The 20031-nt window shown below is 41.1% G+C and overlaps 1 protein-coding gene across 1 annotated transcript; it reads right to left on the bottom strand.

Annotated features, from left to right (window-relative positions):
- Positions 1–7636: 7636 nt before the first annotated feature.
- LOC308626295 (spindlin-1-like) lies at positions 7637–8551 on the bottom strand (the record flags this gene model as incomplete). The annotated part of the gene is made up of 1 exon (XM_081251163.1): positions 7637–8551. Exon 1 carries the CDS (start codon positions 8423–8425, stop codon positions 7637–7639), a length of 789 nt encoding a protein of 262 aa, XP_081107289.1. The 5' UTR covers positions 8426–8551.
- Between the last annotated feature and the right edge of the window lie 11480 nt (positions 8552–20031).

Here is a 20031-nt window from a genome sequence, read left to right as displayed (position 1 = left end):
AACAGACATATATTGTTTGTACTTCTAAATGCAGAGAACAGGGAACCATACACACATTGTCTAAAATTAAAATTAAAAACGAATTCAACTTAGTAACCAAGAGATCACTGAAGAAATCAAAAAGGAAATCAAAAAATACCTAGAAACAAATGACAATGAAAACACGACAACCCAAAACCTACGGGATGCAGCAAAAGCAGTTCTAAGAGGGAAGAGTATAGCAATACAATCCTACCTTAAGAAACAAGAAACAGGGCTTCCCTGGTGGCACAGTGGTTGAGAGTCTGCCTGCCAATGTAGGGGACACGGGTTCGTGCCCCAGTCCGGGAGGATCCCACATGCAGCGGAGCGGCTGGGCCCATGAGCCATGGCTGCTGAGCCTGCACGTCCGGAGCCTGTGCTCCACAACGGGAGAGGCCACAACAGTAAGAGGCCCATGTACCGCAAAAAAAGAAAAAAAAAAAAAAGAAAAAACATCTCAAATAAACAACCTAACCTTACACCTAAAGCAGTTAGAGAAAGAAGAACAAAAAAACCCCCAAAATTAGCAGAAGGAAAGAAATCATAAAGATCAGATCAGAAATAAATTAAAAAGAAATGAAGGAAACAATAGCAAAGATCAATAAAACTAAAAATAAAAGCTGGTTCTTTGAGAAGATAAACAAAACTGATAAACCATTGGCCAGACTCATCAAGAAAAAAAGGGAGAAGACTCAAATCAATAGAATTAGAAATGAAAAAGGAGAAGTAACAACTGGCACTGCAGAAATACAAAGGATCATGAGAGATTACTACAAGCAACTATATGCCAATAAAATGGACAACCTGGAAGAAATGGACAGATTCTTAGAAAAGCACAACCTTCAGAGACTGAACCAGGAAGAAAGAGAAAATATGAACAGACCAATCACAAGCACTGAAATTGAAACTGTGGTTAAAAATCTTCCAACAAACAAAAGCCCAGGACCAGATGGCTTCACAGAAGAATTCTGTCCAACATTTAGAGAAGAGCAAACACCTATCCTTCTCAAACTCTTCCAAAATATAGCAGAGGGAGGAACACTCCCAAACTCATTCTACGAGGGCAACATCACCCTGATACCAAAACCAGACAAAGATGTCACAAAGAAAGAAAACTACAGGCCAATATCACTGATGAACATAGGTGCAAAAATCCTTAACAAAATACTAGCAACAGAATCCAACAGCACATTAAAAGGATCATACACCATGATCAAGTGGGGTTTATTCCAGGAATGCAAGGATTCTTCAATATATGCAAATCAATCAACGTGATACACCATATTAACAAATTGAAGGAGAAAAACCATATGATCATCTCAATAGATGCAGAGAAAGGTTTCGACAAAATTCAACACCCATTTATGATAAAAACCCTGCAGAAAGTAGGCATAGAGGGAACTTTTCTCAACATAATAAAGGCCATATATGACAAACCCATAACCAACATCGTCCTCAATGGTGAAAAACTGAAACCATTTCCACTAAGATCAGGAACAAGATAAGGCTCCCCACTCTCACCACTATTATTCAACATAGTTTTGGAAGTTTTAGCCACAGCCATCAGAGAAGAAAAAGAAATAAAAGGAATCCAAATTGGAAAAGACGAAATAAAGCTGTCACTATGACATGATACTATACATAGAGAATCCTAAAGATGCTACGAGAAAACTACTAGAGCTAATCAATGAATTGGTAAAGTAGCAGAACACAAAATTAATGCACAGAAATCTCTGGCATTCCTATACACTAATGATGAAAAACCTGAAAGTGAAATTAAGAAAACACTCCAATTTACCATTGTAACAAAAAGAATAAAATACCTAGGAATAAACCTACCTAAGGAGACAAAAGACCTGTATGCAGAAAATTATAAGACACTGATGAAAGAAATTAAAGATGATACAAATAGATGGAGAGGTATACCATGTTCTTGGATTGGAAGAATCAACATTGTGAAAATGACTATACTACCCAAAGCAATCTACAGATTCAGTGCAATCCCTATCAAATTACCACTGCCATTTTTCACAGAATCAGAACCAAAAAAATTCACAATTTGTATAGAAACACAGAAGACCCCAAATAGCCAAAGCAATCTTGAGAAAGAAAAATGGAGCTGGAAGAATCAGGCCCCCTGACTTCAGACTATACTACAAAGCTACAGTAATCAAGACAGTATGGTACTGGCACAAAAACAGAAATATAGATCAATGGAACAGGACAGAAAGCCCAGAGATAAACCCATGCACATATGGTCACCTTATCTTTGATAAAGGAGGCAAGAATATATAGTGGAGAAAAGACAGCCTCTTCAATAAGTGGTGCTGGGAAAACTGGATGGCTACATGTAAAAAATTGAAAGTAGAACACTCCCTAACACCATACACAAAAATAAACTCAAAATGGATTAAAGACCTAAATGTAAGGCCAGACACTATCAAACTCTTAGAGGAAAACATAGGCAGAACACTCTATGACATAAATCACAGCAAGATCTTTTTTGACCCACCTCCTAGAGAAATGGAAATAAAATATTTTTTGGTTTATTTACAAATAATTGTAAATAAACAAATGGGGGGCTTCCCTGGTGGCGCAGTGGTTGAGAGTCTGCCGACGGATGCAGGGGACACGGGTTTGTGCCCCGGTCCAGGAAGATCCCACATGCCATGGAGCGGCTGGGCCCGTGAGCCATGGCCGCTGAGCCTGCGCATCCGGAGCCTGTGCTCCGCAACGGGAGAGGCCACAACAGTGAGAGGCCCGCGTACCGCAAAAAGAAAACAACAACAAAAAAAAACCAAATGGGACCTAATGAAGCTTAAAAGCTTTTCACAGCAAAGGAAACCATAAAGAAGATGAAAAGACAACCCTCAGAATGGGAGAAAATATTTGCAAATGAAGCAACTGACAAAGGAGTAATCTCCAAAATTTACAAGCAGCTCATGCAGCTCAATATCAAAAACACAAACAACCCAATCAAAAAATGGGCAGAAGACCTAAACAGACATTTCTCCAAAGAAGATATACAGATTGCCAACAAACACATGGAAGAATGCTCAACATCATTAATCATTAGAGAAATGCAAATCAAAACTACAGTGAGATATCATCTCACACCAGTCAGAATGGCCATCATCAAAAAATCTACAAACAATAAATGATGGAGAGGGTGTGGAGTAAAGTGAACTCTCTTGCACTGTTGGTGGGAATGTAAATTGATACAGCCACTATGGAGAATAGTAGGGAGGTTCCTTAAAAAACTAAAAATAGAACTACCATGTGACCCAGCAATCCCACTACTGGGCGTATTCCCTGAGAAAACTATAATTCAAAAAGAGTCATGTACCAAAATGGTCATTGCAGCTCTATTTACAATAGCCAGGATATGGAAGCAACCTAAGTGTCCATCAACAGATGAATGGATAAAGAAGATGTGGCACATATATACAATGGAATATTACTCAGCCATAAAAAAATGACATTGAGTTATTTGTAGTGAGGTGGATGGACCTAGAATCTGTCATACAGAGTGAAGTAAGCCAGAAAGAGAAAAACAAATACCGTATGCTAACACATATATATGGAATCAAAAAAAAAAAAGAAAAAAAAATGGTCATGAAGAACCTAGGGGCAAGACGGGAATAAAGACACAGACCTACTAGAGAATGGACTTGAGGACACGGGGAGGGGGAAGGGTAAGCTGGGACAAAGTGAGAGAGTGGCATGGGCATATATATACACTACCAAATGTAAAACAGATAGCTAGTGGGAAGCAGCCGCATAACATGGTACTTTGTGACCACCTAGAGGGGAGTGACAGGGAGGGTGCTAGGGAGGGAGACACAAGAGTGAAGAGATATGGGGACATATGTATATGTATAACTGATTCACTTTGTTATAAAGTAGAAACTAACACACCACTGTAAAGCAATTATACTCCAATAAAGATGTTAAAGAAAAAAAGCAAACAAAAAAACCAAATTCAAGCTGGAAAGGTGAGGTTATTTGCCTAATTTTAAAATGCAAACACAAAGACCTCCTGAACCATACACATTCTTTCAAACTGCACTCATGATGGAAAACACAAAAAGTGCAGTATTTCCAAAAAGCCACAGGCATATTGGCCATAATAATTTTCTGTTATAATAATTGTTCCTGTCTTTGGAGAACTTTCATTTTTTTTAAAAAGACAAGTAGCTTAAGAATGTTTTCAGGTGCTACAATTTGTGACAATCAAAACAGTCTTCTAATGGGTCCACAGCATTCAGAGATTCAAGCTCAAGGCTCTTTGGGGTTTAGCATGTAAAATAGTAATAGAAATGAAATCTGGTTTTGAAGCAACTGTGATTATTTTCAGAATTTGCAGTCCCTTCAAATATTGCATGACATATACAACTGGGAAACCACCTTCTGTTGGCACTGTACTTGCTTCACCAGTGCATTTTTATCCTACAACCACTAAAACAGCACAGTAGGCAAATATACAGAAAACTGAAAACAAAGAAAAACAAAAACACAAAAAACACCTAAGTATCTTTAACATGCAACTTTAGTTAGTTACATTGAACATTCTAGAATAATATGCAAAAAAGGATGGTCTGCTTTTAAGGTTTTCCTTTGAAGATTTTTGGGCACCAGATATCACACACAGGCACGCATACACATGACACAATAATACTATAGCAGGTCAATGAGAAAGGCCGATACATTTTATACAGAGATTCATGTCATGTTAAGTCCCACGATGATAACGTTGGAAATTCACGTTGGATTCCTAGAACAAGGAACCAACATTCAGATACCAGGAAAAGGCAAGCCATGCACAGAGAGCTGAAACACGAGCCTAAACGAAGCCTCAAATACTCGGATGGGGAGCAGAGTTAGTCACCGTGTCAGGAAGTGTGGATTAATCCACTGAAAGAATAAAGGATGGGATAAAACGGAAAAACAACGACCCCCCTTCCCCTTCCTTTAGCCTAAAGGCAATACATGGAACAAAGATTAAAATAATGATGATAATGAGCACATGCCACATTTGTCTAGAGATTGGCAGGTCATGTGGTATTAAAGTTGCTAAAGGGGGCCTCCCTGGTGGTGCAGTGGTTGAGAGTCCGCCTGCCGATGCAGGGGATACGGGTTCGTGCCCCGGTCCGGGAGGATCCCATATGCCGCGGAGCGGCTGGGCCCGTGAGCCATGGCTGCTGAGCCTGAGCATCCAGAGCCTGTGCTCCGCAACGGGAGAGGCCACAACAGTGAGAGGCCCGCGTACCGCAAAAAAAAAAAAAATAAATAAAGTTGCTAAAGGTACTTGCAGAAAAACCACAGTGCAAGTCATTAAGTGATGCTAGAAATGTTCCAACTGACCCAACCTTCTGGATACTTCCAGAGAACTTTATTTTTCATCCCGAAGTCACTGTATGGTGTTTTCCTAGTGCACACAGAACACACACATGTCTGCTTGGGCTTGGGGAGCCAGGCTCAGCCTTGAGATTCACATGCAGGGACTCTTACAAGAGCAACCAGGAAAACAGGTGACAGATGTGCAGCATGACCTTGTTCAAGCCGGGGAGGAGCGTCTCAGACCTGGGTACTCACTTCCTGGAGAAGCTCAGCCCTGGCGGAACCTCCGGAGGCTCTGGGCACACTGCAGAAAACGGAGGGCTGTATTTATGGGGTGTGAGGGGTTACCAGCCAACAGCTCAAGGCACAGCCTTCCTGAAGGTGGAAATGGTCATCACACAAACCACTCACAGCCAGGCCTTGTAACTACAGAATCTCTAACGTTAAGTACAGGCACGATGGAGGTTGCGGGGACCTCTGGTGTTTGATTGACAGCGTAGGCATTTAACCTTCCACCCAAATTTCAGGTCAGATTTCCAGTCTCCACAAGAGACTGGTTCCACATACCGCCTTTCTCCTAGCTTTCAAAACGCAGGGGCTCATCCAAAACAAAGTGATAGATGGTCATTTCGCTGCTACACCAACCACTTTTGCAGTTCTATTTTGGTTAAAACAACCTTGCAGGGATAAACCACAAAAGGAGTCTGTGGCTGGGGGCTGCTATCAATCACATTCACAAGCCAACGCAGGTGACTGACCCTGACGTGGCAGGGTCCACTCAGTGGAACGAATCCATGTCAACAGCACACTGGTCGCAAGAAGATGCAGCACCACAGAAGGTGTCAGGGGATTTCAGCTGTTGTTTGTCCGGACATTATTTGTGGGGAAAAGCCAGGGGGGAAAAGCCAGGGTGAAAAAGCCTTCTGACCATAATCATACTATCAGTAAAATCGGAATAAAAATAAAAGTGTCCCAGAGGACTTGTTAGAAAGCAACAAAGCCATTCTTAAACTTACATTTCTATTTTTTTTTTTTTTTTTGCATTACACGGTCCTCTCACTGCTGTGATCTCTCCCGTTGCGGAGCACAGGCTCCGGATGCGCAGGCTCAGCGGCCATGGCTCACGGGCCCAGCCTCTCCGCGGCATGTGGGATCTTCCCAGACCGGGGCACGAACCCGTGTCCCCTGCATCGGCAGGTGGACTCTCAACCACTGCGCCACCAGGGAAGCCCTACATTTCTAATATTTATGTTCTCCTAGGAACTTACTACATACACACAAACCACTGATATACTGTTGCCTTTTAAATCGTGTACTAAAATCCAAATTACTGGTGTGTACAAATAATGGACCAAAAGTACTGCCCAAAACACACCTGCCTTACACTATGTGGACCAAGTACCTGGGCTTTGACCAAAAAAAAAAAGTACTTATGATAAAAATTGCAAACAAAAATTTTACAAAGCTTAGAATCAAAGTCAGCATTTTGCCCAGATTTCTAACTGTTTGGTAAAATTCTAACATGGGTCATTAACGGTTCATGAGTGATTCTTGTTTGGACTTTCCGACTGAAAAGGTGCTTTGCACTTCTGACTTTCAAAACAAGCTGAATGTCCCGATGTGCTTTCTGTGCCCAAATTTAATTTTCGACAAACAGCAGTAATATTCCAAATATGATTGACTTGGGTCAGCACTCCTGCTGAACTGGAGAAAATTATTTAACCCCCGTCCCAATCCACAAAGAAAGGACTGCCAATGAAGTGTGTGTGTGTGTGTGTGTGTGTGTGTGTATATAGATCTGTGTGTGCATATATATAATACATGTATACACACAGATATAGATAGGTGTATGTGTGTTTATATATATATATATATATATATATATATATATATATACAAAAAGGCAGAAACAAAAATATCAAACTAGGCTTGCATTGTGGCAGCAGAATAAGAGAATGTTAAGAGTGAAGGGGAAAATTGATAAAATCTATTACAGTTTTAAATGACTCTGATACTAGCTTAATTTTTTTTTTTGCCAAACTTGCTTGTAACTCCCCTCCAAACAGACTCCTTTTAAGAGGGAGGATTTCCTTACACAAAATGTTTTGTGTTCACATATACCTCTACTCTTCAGAACAAAACCAGTTCTGCTGGCAAAATGTGGGTTCGCAGCGACATTTAAGCTCTCATTAAAATGGAAAGCAATCAAATCTTTAAGTCTACAAACTGCACATTTAATATATTTCCATAAATTTGGCAAAGTTCGTGATGACATCTAGAATGCTTTCGCCAAATCATAGACGTAAATATGGAAATCACCATCAAATTTGATGAAACAGACAGACGGTTTGGTCTCTACTTGATAGATGACCATGCCAGTCCTTTTAGAGCCATCTTCTTTGGTATGTTCCATTTGTTTGCCTACCAGGCTGTCCAGGACTTCTCCTGGTTGCCTTTCTGCTGGAGATGAATCAATTGAATCAGGAATAATGTGAAGGTCACCTTCTTTATAATCATCTAAGAGCTGGTACATGTACAAGACAGGATCTTTCACATAGGTGATGTAAAACCATGTGTTCATGATGGGGACACGTGCTAGGACCATTCCCCTCCACGCCTTTTTAGAGCCATCCTCCATCTCAAACATGTGGTCCACTGCTTTGCCAATCATTGTGTCGGCTAGGTGTGCATCACTGATTTGAGATGTTGCAACTCTTTCAGGGAGGATTTCAAGTGCACAAATTCTTTCATCTTTATTAAGTTCTAGTCCATAAACACAGTCAAATCCATCGTATTTTATAAGATACAAAGAAGGATTTACAGGCACCTGGTCCAGAACGGTTCCTTCCCACTGGGTGATAGGGCTGTTCCCCTCTTTCCACCCATGCCGAATCCTGCAGCCTATGATGCTCCGCGGGGGCTGGGAAACAGGTGTGCTGGGCCCTACACTGCTCTGGTGTTTTTTGTGGGATGTCCTTTTCTTCCTCTTGCTTGCAGATACACCAGCATGGCCTGCATCAGCTCTGGACCCCTGGCCAGCTGTCTTCCCGAATGGAGTGTTCATTCATCTGTATTTACGTGACCAGCAGAGCTGCTGGAACGGGATGAACGTTCAGGATTCTCCAATTTGAAACTTTTCACGGAATTTCAATGTTCTTATTAATCCATCATCCAAGTGCCTCTTTTACAAGTTCAGCAAACATTTGAAATCATAAGGACTTTGCGGCAAGGCCACGAAGGCCAACGTCTGCGGGGCCGCGGAGGCCAACGTCCAGCGGCGCGCTCCCGCCCGGGCTACCCGCCCACTCTGGGCCCCGCCCACTCTGGGCTCCTCGGCGGCCGCCCCGCCCCCGGCCCCACGGCGGACGCGCGCTGCGTCTCTTGATTACGCTGGCCTCTGCTGACTGGACGCCGAAATCTTTATCGTTGTCGCAAAATTTCATTTATTAAAGGGGCATGCTTGGTTTTCTCTTCACCCTATAAGAGGTCAAATATGCACAGTTCTTGCATTGCAAGCCCTTACGATGAAGGAAAACTGTACAGATGAGGATCCTGAAACACATGAGCACACGCGGAGCCCAAACAGTAACAGGAAACAGGAGAGGTCGATGGGGGAGCTTTCCTCTGCCCTCGACACAGCCGCCACTGGTCCCGGGATCAAAATGATGTCACTTGCTTTGTCCTCGACAGACATTTGCAAACAAAACTTTTTAGCAGACACTTAAGGTCCTTTGGGAGGTCAGAGAACTGTGCTTGAAGATGTTTGCAGTACCGTCAACACTTCCTTCTGGCTCGATTCGACCTTCTCCGTGCCCTGTATGTAGAAGCCATAAACTTCTTGATAGTCTACTAGTATTATGCCTCAAAAAAAAAAAAAAAAAAAAAAGCAGGAAAGTTGAGTACTTGCTGTGCCCCAAATGACTGTCTCTTTGGCTTTGGGCGCCGGAGAAGTGGGAGTTTTTTAGCTGTTCTGTAATACTCATGATATGAAGCACGTTAAACATGAGTCAGAGTGATAAGAATCTTCAAGGGTCTTTCCAGAAACTCGTTCTGAGACTTCTTAATGATGATAGAGAAGCCACAGTAAGATGCCCAGGGTCCTGCTCCATTTTCAGAGTCCATAACTTTGAAGAAAGAATAACATATTTCTTGGAAGGAACTTATAATAACCATGAGTGTTTATAGTTGAATCACGTTTAGGAACATGCCATGCCTTTCAAGCTACTCCACGAAAAGAGCTCAGTGACTTCATAAGTTTGGGAAACCAACCCTCAATACTTTCTTTTCCTTATGGAGCATCATTGACATCTGAAGGGTTCTGAGAACTTCTGCAGTAAAGAACTCCTGGAAGACTTAAGGCTAAACAAACAAACAAAAAAATGTCTAATGGTGAGTATTTCAGTTATCTGCCGTGTGTGTGCACTTTATAATCTTTCTCTCTATCTCCTCTACAAAACGTTTAGTAAAACTTTGAGGTGAAGAGGGTGAGTTCATGTTTTGGGTGAATGTGAAGAGTTGCTGAGGGTATGGCAAAAAGAAAGACTGGCTTTGGGGGACAGCTGACATATGGGTTTCATGGACAATGCAGTGTGAAAAGTGGGGTAAATCGAGGTGCTGTGGGATTTCGGAGGAGGGTGTGCAAGGCAGGTATGAGGAGGTCAGAGAAGGCTTCCTAGATATGATGGCTGAATTGAAACTTGAAGGGTGAATGGGAGTGATCCAAGTGTTCCAGTTATCATTGCTATGTAACAAATTACCTCCAAACTTAAAGTCTTAAAACAACCATTTCATTTTGCTCACCACTGGGAGGGTCAGGAAATAGGGAGAGTCGTGGTTGGGCATTTCTCACTTGGAGTCTCACATGTGTTAACAGCCAGATGACGACTGGGCTGCAGTCATCTGAGGGCTAGTGCATTAGTTTTCTAGGGCTGCTGTAACAAAGTATCACAAACTGGGTGCTTTAAAACAACAGAGATGTATTTCTCACAGATGTGGAGGCTAGAGGTCCAAAATCAAGGTATCAGCAGGGCCATGCTCTTTCTGAAGACTCTAAGGGTGGATCATTCCTTGCTTCTTCCTAGTTTCTGGTGGTTGCCAGCAATCTTTGCCTTATAGATAGATCCGCTCAGTCTCTGCCATCATTGTCACATGGCCTTCTCCCTGTCTCTTCGCAGGATCATCTTCCCCTTGTGTGTGTCACTGTGTCCATATTTACCTCTTCTAGTAAAGACACCAGTCATCAGGTTAGGGACCACTCTAGTCCCTTCGTTTGTACTTGGCTATGTCTGCAAAGACCATCTTTCCAAAGAAGGTCACATTCACAAGTTCTAAAGGTTAGGACTTGACATTCCTTTTTGGGGGACACAGTTCAACCCATAATAGCTAGTTGCGGGGGGGGTGTGTGTGTGTGAATGTCTAAGATGTCTCACTTACATGGCTGGCTGTTGAGGCTGGTTGTCAGCTAGGAGCTTCATGACCTATTCTGGCCTTGCCTCAGAAATCGTATACCACCACTTCTGTCATACTCTGTTGGTTGAAACAGTCACAAGCTGTGGACCACACCTCCCAAGGGAAGGACTGTGAAAGAATTTTCAGGTGTGTTTGACACTTGCCACACCAAGCAGAAGGGAATGGTGACAGAGCTGCTGCTGGTGAGAAACAAAACTGAAGGTCTATGAAAAGGCCAGGTCAAGGACACTTTGCAATTTGTGTGCGATTGTTTCCAAAGTATTTGCTCAAAGGCTAATTTCTATGAAACTTTAAAGAGAATACACAGAAAATGAGATGGGTGTGCAATTTTCTGTAAAGATATAATTAAACTCAGGAAAAATAACTCCTCCCTCCCTCTTCTCTCTTTATTCTTTTTTCCCTCCCTTCCACCTTTCTTTTTCTTTTACTTCCCCAAGCATGTAGTAGAAGCATTAACATTTACATTTCATAATACAGAATTAAGATTAGGTACTACATATGTATGCAGCCATGATCCCTTACTTACAATACAAATTGTATCTTAATTCATGAAGTAATAAATTGATATTCTCTAATATGTATTATAGCACCAAACAAACATGCATATTTTAGAGTTAGGCCAATCTAATCTTGGACTAGTTGTGTTGCTTCAGTTAAATAACAAAGCTATATAGAAAAGTCTAAGAAGGATATATATATCAAATATTAAAAGTAATAAGCTGAAGGTGATAGTGTTCTGGAGTGCTTTTTATTTACTTCTTTATACTCTTCTATAGTTTCCAAAATCACCTCAATAGACACATATCACTTTTGGAAAATAAACTATTAAAATGTAGTGACTCTAATTTTGCTTAAGTTTTTTGCTTCAAAATTAGAGGCAATATATTCTTTAAAAAATTTTTTTTGGCTGATTCTTTGGTAGTTTTCCATTGCATCTTTTTTTTAAATTAATTAATTTATTTTGGCTGTATTGGGTCTTCGTTGCTGTGTGCAGTCTTTCTCTAGTTGTGGTGAGCGGGGGCTACTCTTCGTTGCAGCACGCGGGCTTCTCATTGCAGTGGCTTCTCTTGTTGCGGAGCACGGGCTCTAGGCACGTGGGCTTCAGTAGTTGTGGCACATGGGCTCAGTAGTTGTGGCTCACAGGCTCTAGAGAGCAGGCTCAGTAGTTGTGGCGCACGGGGTTAGTTGCTCCGCGGCATGTGGAATCTTCCCAGATCAGGGATCAAACCCGTGTTCCCTGCATTGGCGGGTGGATTCTTAACCACTGTACCACCAGGGAAGTCCCAAGAGACAATACATTCTTTTTCAACAACTTAAAAGTTAAAACTTTCTTTAATGCCTTGGTATAAATGGAGGTAAATTATTTAATTTCAAATAGAACATGGAAGGTGGTCTGGGCAGTTACTTTATAGCATCTTCAGGGAAAGCCTCTTGGAAGAAATGACATTTTTGCTGAGTCCTAAAGAAAAAGAAGCCAGTTAATGAAGAGCTGAGCCAGAGCATTCCAAGCAGAGGAAACAGCAAGTTCAAAGGCCCTAGGGTTGCAAATTGTGCCCAGCTTGTGTGAAGAACAGTTTCTGTGGCCAAAAGCGTAGTCAGTGTTGGGAGAGCATCTGAGATAAGAATGGAAAGTAGAAGGTGCAAGATGACCTAGATTCTCTAAGGCAGGGGTTGGCAAACGACTTCTGTGAAGGGCCACTTGAAAGTACAAAGTATGGACTGAAAGAAAGGAACTGAGGAATGATGCATTTTGAGTGCATTCTGAGTAAGGGAAGACTAGAGCAAAATGTCCTTCCTTGAGGAAACTATGGCGTGGGTGATACCGGGGAAAAGAAATAAATATTCACTGTTATGAGCTGAATTGTGTCCCTGCCCTTCCCAAATTCATATGTTGAAGTCCTAACCCTCTCAGAATGTGACTGTATTGGAGATAGGGTCTTTAAAGAGGTAGTTAAGTTAAAATTCGTTCATTAGGGTGGGCCCTAATCCAGTATGACTGGTGTGTTTGTAAGAGGGGGATTAGGACACAGACAGGTACAAAGGGAAGACCACATGAAGACACAGGGAGAAGAGCCTTTTACAAGCCATGGAAAGAGGCCTCAGAAGAGACCAACTCTGCCGACTCCTTAATTTTAGACTTCTAGCCTTCAGAACTGTCAGGAAAAAAAATTCCTATTAAACTCATACAGTGTGTAGTATTTTGTTACACTGGTCCTAACAAACAAATACCCTGACCAAAGGCACGAGTGGAAGCGTTGCTTCCTATGTAGAGATTTTTTGGGCCGCCATCGGTTGTTGCTATAATTTTACTGAGTGTTATTAGGGCTAGGACATTGTAAGAACTTTTCTGACTTTAAAGTGCATTTTCTTTATCCCCAGACCTGTAGGGAGAAGGTGAAAGCTGGAGTGTCTGTTCAATAAGTGCTGTGGAATGCTGAACTCAAGAAACTATCCTGAACTCGTTCACGCTGAGCGATTCAATCGTCTGGCTTAATTGTCCATTTGTCAGGCTCTGCAGAATTGCTGGAGTGACACTGCTGTTCTGTGTCAAAAGCAGGGTATGTCTTAGCTTCATTTCACCGTTAAAGTTGATGCCAGAGTACATTTACACGATCCTTTTATTCTGCACTTTTAAGGCTCTTCTAAGTAAAATATGAAAAATGCTTTACAATTTGAATTCTGTTGGAAATTATAGCTGCAGCAGGCTAACCTCCTCCAAATCCCTTCTTTCTCTCTCAAAGCCCTTCTTTTCATAGGATTAAAAACCAATCTTTTCATTTTTTTCAAAGCATGTGACTGCAGAGCTAAGTGATTCATTCAGTTCCCTACTTGTTCTTGGGGCTGTGTGGAGGTAGCAGAAGGAATGCAGAACGAGGGAAAGGAGAGCCGAGAAGCCTGGGTGGGTTATTCACCTATGCTTCTGTTCCCCAGCTCCGTCCTCTGCCCTACATTGTTCCCTGGGAGCTGACCTCGATGAACTATATCCCCTAAGCTCTTGCCCTCTGCTTTCTGGTCGGTCTGGCCAATGGGAGGCACTAGCAGGGAGGGAGGGAAGCAGAGAGAGAGGTCTGGGTATTTATCCACCCCGCCTCTGCATGCCTTGTTATAGTTCTGGAAGTTTCTCTGCCTGTAGCTAGAGCTCCTGTTGATTGGCTCCAGGAAGAGCATTTCCTCCCATTTTCCCTTCAGACCTAGGAGTAGTAACGGCTCCCATCTCTTCGGTTGCTAGTCCCTGGGTGCTTCACCATTCCTTGTTACTTTCTTCAACTCTGCCCACCCCTCTGCAAATGGTTGTTTCATTACATTGTTCTCAGTTAAGCCTTTAAGTATGCCAGTGCTAAGACCCTGACTGATACAGACTCATGGATCAGAGGACATTTGCTTTCTTATATTAGATATTTAAAGCAGTATCGTTTATGCTGGCAAACTTTGGTATCCTTTTTTCTTCTGCACACTTTATTGAGGGGGAATAGGTCCCCTTTGAAGTGAACTCTTGTTCCTTTTTAGTCATTCATGTATGTGCATTCTTGTGGTTTTCACCAGGCCAGACGAGGAAGCAATGGGGATGAAGTTCCCTGTGTTAAGAAATAACAGATGTATATATACCTAGTAGTGTGCTGGTAAACACTTAAAACCCAGCTCTATTGGTGGGGGAGACCCTGATGCCTGGATTTGTGGCATTTGCCATTTTCTGTGTAAATGTTTCCTCCAGGGCCAATTTCAAACCACCAGTGTGACATCGTTGAACATAAATTGGGAGGAGATGCCACCTAACTTTCAGCTCTTGCAAGCTGGTAGAAGCCAGCTCCAGCACTTCACTGTTTATATCCAGCTATAGGCAGATTGGGATGAACACATTTATATTACAGCCGGAATTTAATAGGTTAAAACATTACATTAAAGTAGTTTGTTGGGAAAGTCATTGTGAGTCAAAATGGGGGTGTTTATTAGTTAGCAGGTGAACAGAAGTTGGAAGCACAGGTGTGTTTGTGTTTTCAGTGGAGGGTACAAATGCCATTCAAGTGTTCCAGGTTTCAAATATAAATCGAAGGCAGCCTCTTGATTCTAGGATCCTGGTACATTGTCATGGTCTCTAAACTATTGAATGTGCTGGCTTATTATTGCAAATCAAGCTTCAGTTATAGCTGGAGGGTTTACTTTTCTCCTTTCTCAAATCAGTTTTATGTTTAATTAGCAATGTGAGGTGGGAGGGAGAAAAAATATCTGAAGATGATAGAACAACCAACGTGGTTTCATTTGATGTTCTCTGAATATATACTGGAAATGTAACCAATGTTATATAACCAAATCTTGGAATCCAGAGCCCAGGAGACGGCCCTTAAAGCTTAAAAGAACAGCTTTAAAGAGAGCAATAGATAGAAGTAGAAAATAGCATGTATTAAAGTGACAGTGCTTATAAGCCCCTAACATGGGCCATGATGAAAATATAAATAGGTTCCAAAAGCATTCAGAAAAATTCTGGAATGAAAGGAGTACCAAAAGTTATTATAGAAAACTAATTACATTTCAAGTTAAGACCAAACCTCTTGAAGTGAAATAAGTGCCAGCCATGATCCCCTGTATGTTATAACATCAAGTGAAACTATCAAAAATCCAGTGAAGGTCTGGATTGAACATTGGGAATTTATTCTGATGTGTGTATGCAAATTGAGTTTCTGCAGTTACATGCTATTTTCAATCCTTTATTAAGGATCGAAAATAGCATGTAACTGCATGCTATTTTAGATCCTTAATAAAGGATCTAAAATAGCATGTCCTGAGGGTGGGACGCTAGGAATAGCCAGCCCTCTGTGTAGCAGTACGGAAGTGCATTGTGTATAGAGAAGTGACTAAGGTTAGTCTGCTTTTTATCACCACCACGTGCTAGTAATTCTAAACGATGTCAGTGATGAATCTCAAAAAAATCCGTTTTTGGTTTAAGTTCCAATTTTTGTAGTTACTACTAAGTTTTAATAATATATACATATTAGCTCCAAATTTGCATGTATTGTCACTTGTCCTTTAATAGACATTGTATTCTACAAAGAAGTCAGTGTGGAGAATTCCCAGCTATCTTGTTGGCTCTAACACATGTGAATTTAGCTACAAATGCTTGTTTCTAGGGTAAGTTCATAACAGTTTGGAGTTGTTTTAGCTGGCTTCTGACAAAGTTCAAGCCCCCAGTTCCTAGCACACTACATACTCCTGCATTTAAGCAGTAGATTTGATATAAACAATGATAGTATAGAGATTATAAAGAGGAAAGAACAGAATGAGTTATTTCAATTCCTCTTTCTCATTTTGTTTTCATTTGTGTTTAAAATAGAAACAGTGAAGCAACACCAGCTACAGGGTGTAATATTTTTGTTTGATTAGTACAAATTTAATTCCTGCAGGATAGAGTTTTCTGAATTTGCCTAATATCTTTAAAATTGAATTTTATTCTTTTAAAAAATTGTTAATTATTTTAAAACTAAAAGAAGAAAATGAAAGAAAGAAAGCATTACATTAATGATATGATTTAGAAGTCAACTAAATTTTAACTTTTGTGGATGTTTCAGCTTTATTAAAATCGCTTATTAATTTTATTGGCATGATATATAAAATTCAATAAGAGAATATGTTAACTGTCTGCATTTACTTTCTATTATTATTATTTATTTCATTTCATATTTGTACTAAAGGTAGTTTTATCTCCAAAAAGGAGGAGAGTGAAAAATGCTATGTTCCATGTGTTAAATACACTAGGTATGTACGCTAGGTAAATATGAGACTTGTATAAGTGATATAATTGTCCTCTATGATGCCTGCCTTGTTACTGTAATGTTTTACACATTCTTTTTTTTTTTTTAAGATGTTGGCGGTAGGAGTTTATTAATTAATTAATTTATTTTGGCTGTGTTGGGTCTTCGTTTCTGTGCAAGGGCTTTCTCTAGTTGCGGCAAGCGGGGGCCACTCTTCATCACGGTATGCGGGCCTCTCACTATCGCGGCCTCTCTTGTTGTGGAGCACAGGCTCCGGACGCGCAGGCTCAGCAGCCATGGGTCACGGGCCCAGCCGCTCCGCGGCATGTGGGATCTTCCCAGACCGGGGCATGAACCCGTGTCCCCTGCATCGGCAGGCGGACTCTCAACCACTGCACCACCAGGGAAGCCCTGCATAACTTTTATATAACATGTACTGTCTCCATCACTAGTAAACACTGGCTTTCTCCTGGCTTTATTGGTTATCATTTTATATACAAATGCTCTGACTTCCCAACAATCTATGCATTCCTTGAGGGAAGCTATTGTGAATTATATTTTTTGCACTCTTTAAGTGTGCATATGTGTATGTGTAGCCAATAGTAGGCATTGATAAATATTGTTTGAATCATAATCTAACTAAAGTAATGACACTGATTTTATAAATACACACACACATATACTTAATCCTCGTTATTTGCAGATTCTGTATTTACAAACTCACCCACTCGCTAAAGTTTATTTGTAGCCCCCAAACCCACACTCCCAGTGCTTTCACTGTCATTTACGGACATGGATAGAATGGTGACGAATTTGAGTTGCCCATCGTGCACATTGGGAGTGAACAAGCCTAAACCTGCCTTCTAGTTTCAGCTCTCAGGCTACATACAAGGGTCTTTTGCTTGGTGTATTTAGTGCTGTGTTTTTCACGTTTTTGTGCTTTTTGTTGGTGATTTCACTGTTTAAAACAGCCCCCAAGCTTAGTGCTGAAGTGTTTAGTCCTCAGTGTTTTAAAGTGCAAGAAGGCTGATGTGCCTTACAGAGAAAATACATGCATCAGATAAACTTTGTGCAGTTGTAAGTTATAGTGCTGTTGGCTGTGAGTTCAGTGTTAATGAGTCAACATAAAGATGCCCGTTTAAAGGCATCTTTAAATAGATGCACACATAAAACAAGGTTATATATTGATTGGTTAATGAAAATGTGACTTGAGGCTTGTAGGAACCCAACCCTGTATACTCTGTATTTCTCTTTAGGAGCAATGCTTCGGTATTCGCTAATTCAGTACTCGTGATGACTTCATAGAATCTAACTACCGTGAGTAATGAGAATCGATGGCATACTCTTGCATATATGTGTGTATATATATACGTATGTGTGTGTGTATAAAATCTGTGTGTGTGCGTATACAAAATCTGGGGGCTGCACGGAGCAAGTTCATCACTTTACAAGTCCACCATGCACATGATTCTGAGGCAGGGGAAAGACTGATTTTAGTAGGTGATTTGTAATGACACTGATGTGAGGGGAGATTCTAATGGAAGATACAGCGCCCTTTTCTACTGGCCTTGTGATCACTGCTATAAATTTCATTTCTATCTTCCCTCTTTCCTTCCTGTTCCTGGGACTCTAGCTCTGCACACTAGTTCTTTTCCTTAGGCTCTCTGATAGTGAACGAGTTGAAAGTACTCCTGGTAATGCTTACTAAATACAGAAGCATGGCCAGCCTTCCATAGTTTAGGTTGATCCCAGTGAGATTTATAACAAAGCTAAACACATCACTCCTCTATGGTATTGACTTTCCCAACAGAGTGCCGCCATTTTTACCTTCCCTGGGGAGAAGGTAGGACTTGCCTGCTCTTCCTTCGGTAGTTGTGGTTGTACTGGTTGAGAGCAGGTGAGCCGAGGACCCGGTAGTCTTCAGTTCTATGCTGGCTCAGCAGCCAGGACAGGAAACCAGATACCTCGGAATAAGCCAGGCTGTCATTTCTATCTGTCCCAGAGGACCGCATCTTTGAAAGGAATAAAGCCAAGAACCATGACTGGCTTTGGCAGTTGTGAATCTTTCATTCATACATTAAGATTCTGAGGATTGAAATGAAGAAATGGAGTCTATAATCACATAATGTATCTGACTGTAGCAGAGAACAAAACAGCTATTTCCCCATCACGCCATTAAGTAACCTGTGTTAAGTTAGAAAGAAATTTGGGTGGAAGCTTGGGGCTTCTTGAAGAGGTATGGTCAGTTTTCACCAAAATTAACTCCCAGTGTAAAACTGTCTTTCATTTGTATAAACATGAAATTTATTAGCCCTGAAGACTTTCTAGAAAGCCAACTCATTCTCTTCATTGCAAGAATTAAAAACAAACAAAAAAACTAGCACTCTTTACCCCCACTTCCCCGTAGCTTGCATTTATCAATAGGCAGTGAGCATGAATGGCTCTGCTTGCTTTGAGCAACTCTGAAGTGAGCCAATTTTAGTGCCCTTGTCTCAGATTTGAGATGCTCTCACTCCATGTACCCTCAATACCCTCAGTATTCATTTGACTGCACATTGACCCAGTGCCAGGATTGTAAGCAGCTGACATTTCATTTGTATCTCCTGACCATATTTTATTTACTGAGGGAATTTTTTTTTCTTTGTAAAAATACGTGTATCATTTTTACTTGTGACTTGTTTTTATTTTAGAAGGGCACCTGCTACTTTATTTAAATCTGGAAATAATTTCAAAAGTTAGTTGTCAAATTTGACAGCAGCCCTCTTTCTCCCTTCTGTTTTTCTTTCTTCCTCAACACTTTTGAAGCTGGGTAAGCCCTGAACCAGAATCTTCAGATGGAGGATGATTCTGAATCATTCCGCTAAATTTTCCAGTGCAGATGTGGGTTTACTGTGAAGTGAATGAAGCGTACACTTGAGGGTCCATCACTTAGATGGATTCTTCCCAAGGCCATTAGATGTTCACATGTTCACCTGAATTTATATATTTCTGAAAAGTTTCTAATTTCATGTTCTTTTTCTTAAAAAGCATCCTTCCCTCCCTCCTCCCCAACATGCACAATGGTCTAAATTTCAAGTACCACAAAACTCGAGTCTGTCTCTGTCTCTGTGGCTAAATGGGTGACCCTAGACCTGTGTGTCATTTTCCTCCTGTAATGCTGGCAGCCTCTGCTGACCTAGGAAGCTGAGGCCAGTCACGCATTCTGTTTCTGTTGCTGCTTTCTCAGGAGCTGGGTTAGGTTGCTCCTTTCTCAGGCGCTGGGTTAGACCTTTCATGCTCAGATAGAGCCCTGTAATAGTTATTAACAGTTCTTTAGTTTCCTCTGTATATCACTCAGTGTTCTTCAGAAAAATAGACCAATAGGAAATTGATTGATTGATTAGAAAGAATTGGCTTACATCATTATGGAGGCTAGCAAGTCCAAAATCTGCAGAGCTGATAACCCTGTTTAAAAGCC

The sequence above is a fragment of the Mesoplodon bidens genome, assembly GCF_964165515.1.
Source record: "Mesoplodon bidens genome assembly, chromosome: 12".
Classification (NCBI taxonomy): domain Eukaryota; kingdom Metazoa; phylum Chordata; class Mammalia; order Artiodactyla; family Ziphiidae; genus Mesoplodon; species Mesoplodon bidens.
Note: the sequence above shows the minus strand (reverse complement) of the source record. Positions and strands in the feature narration are given on the sequence as shown.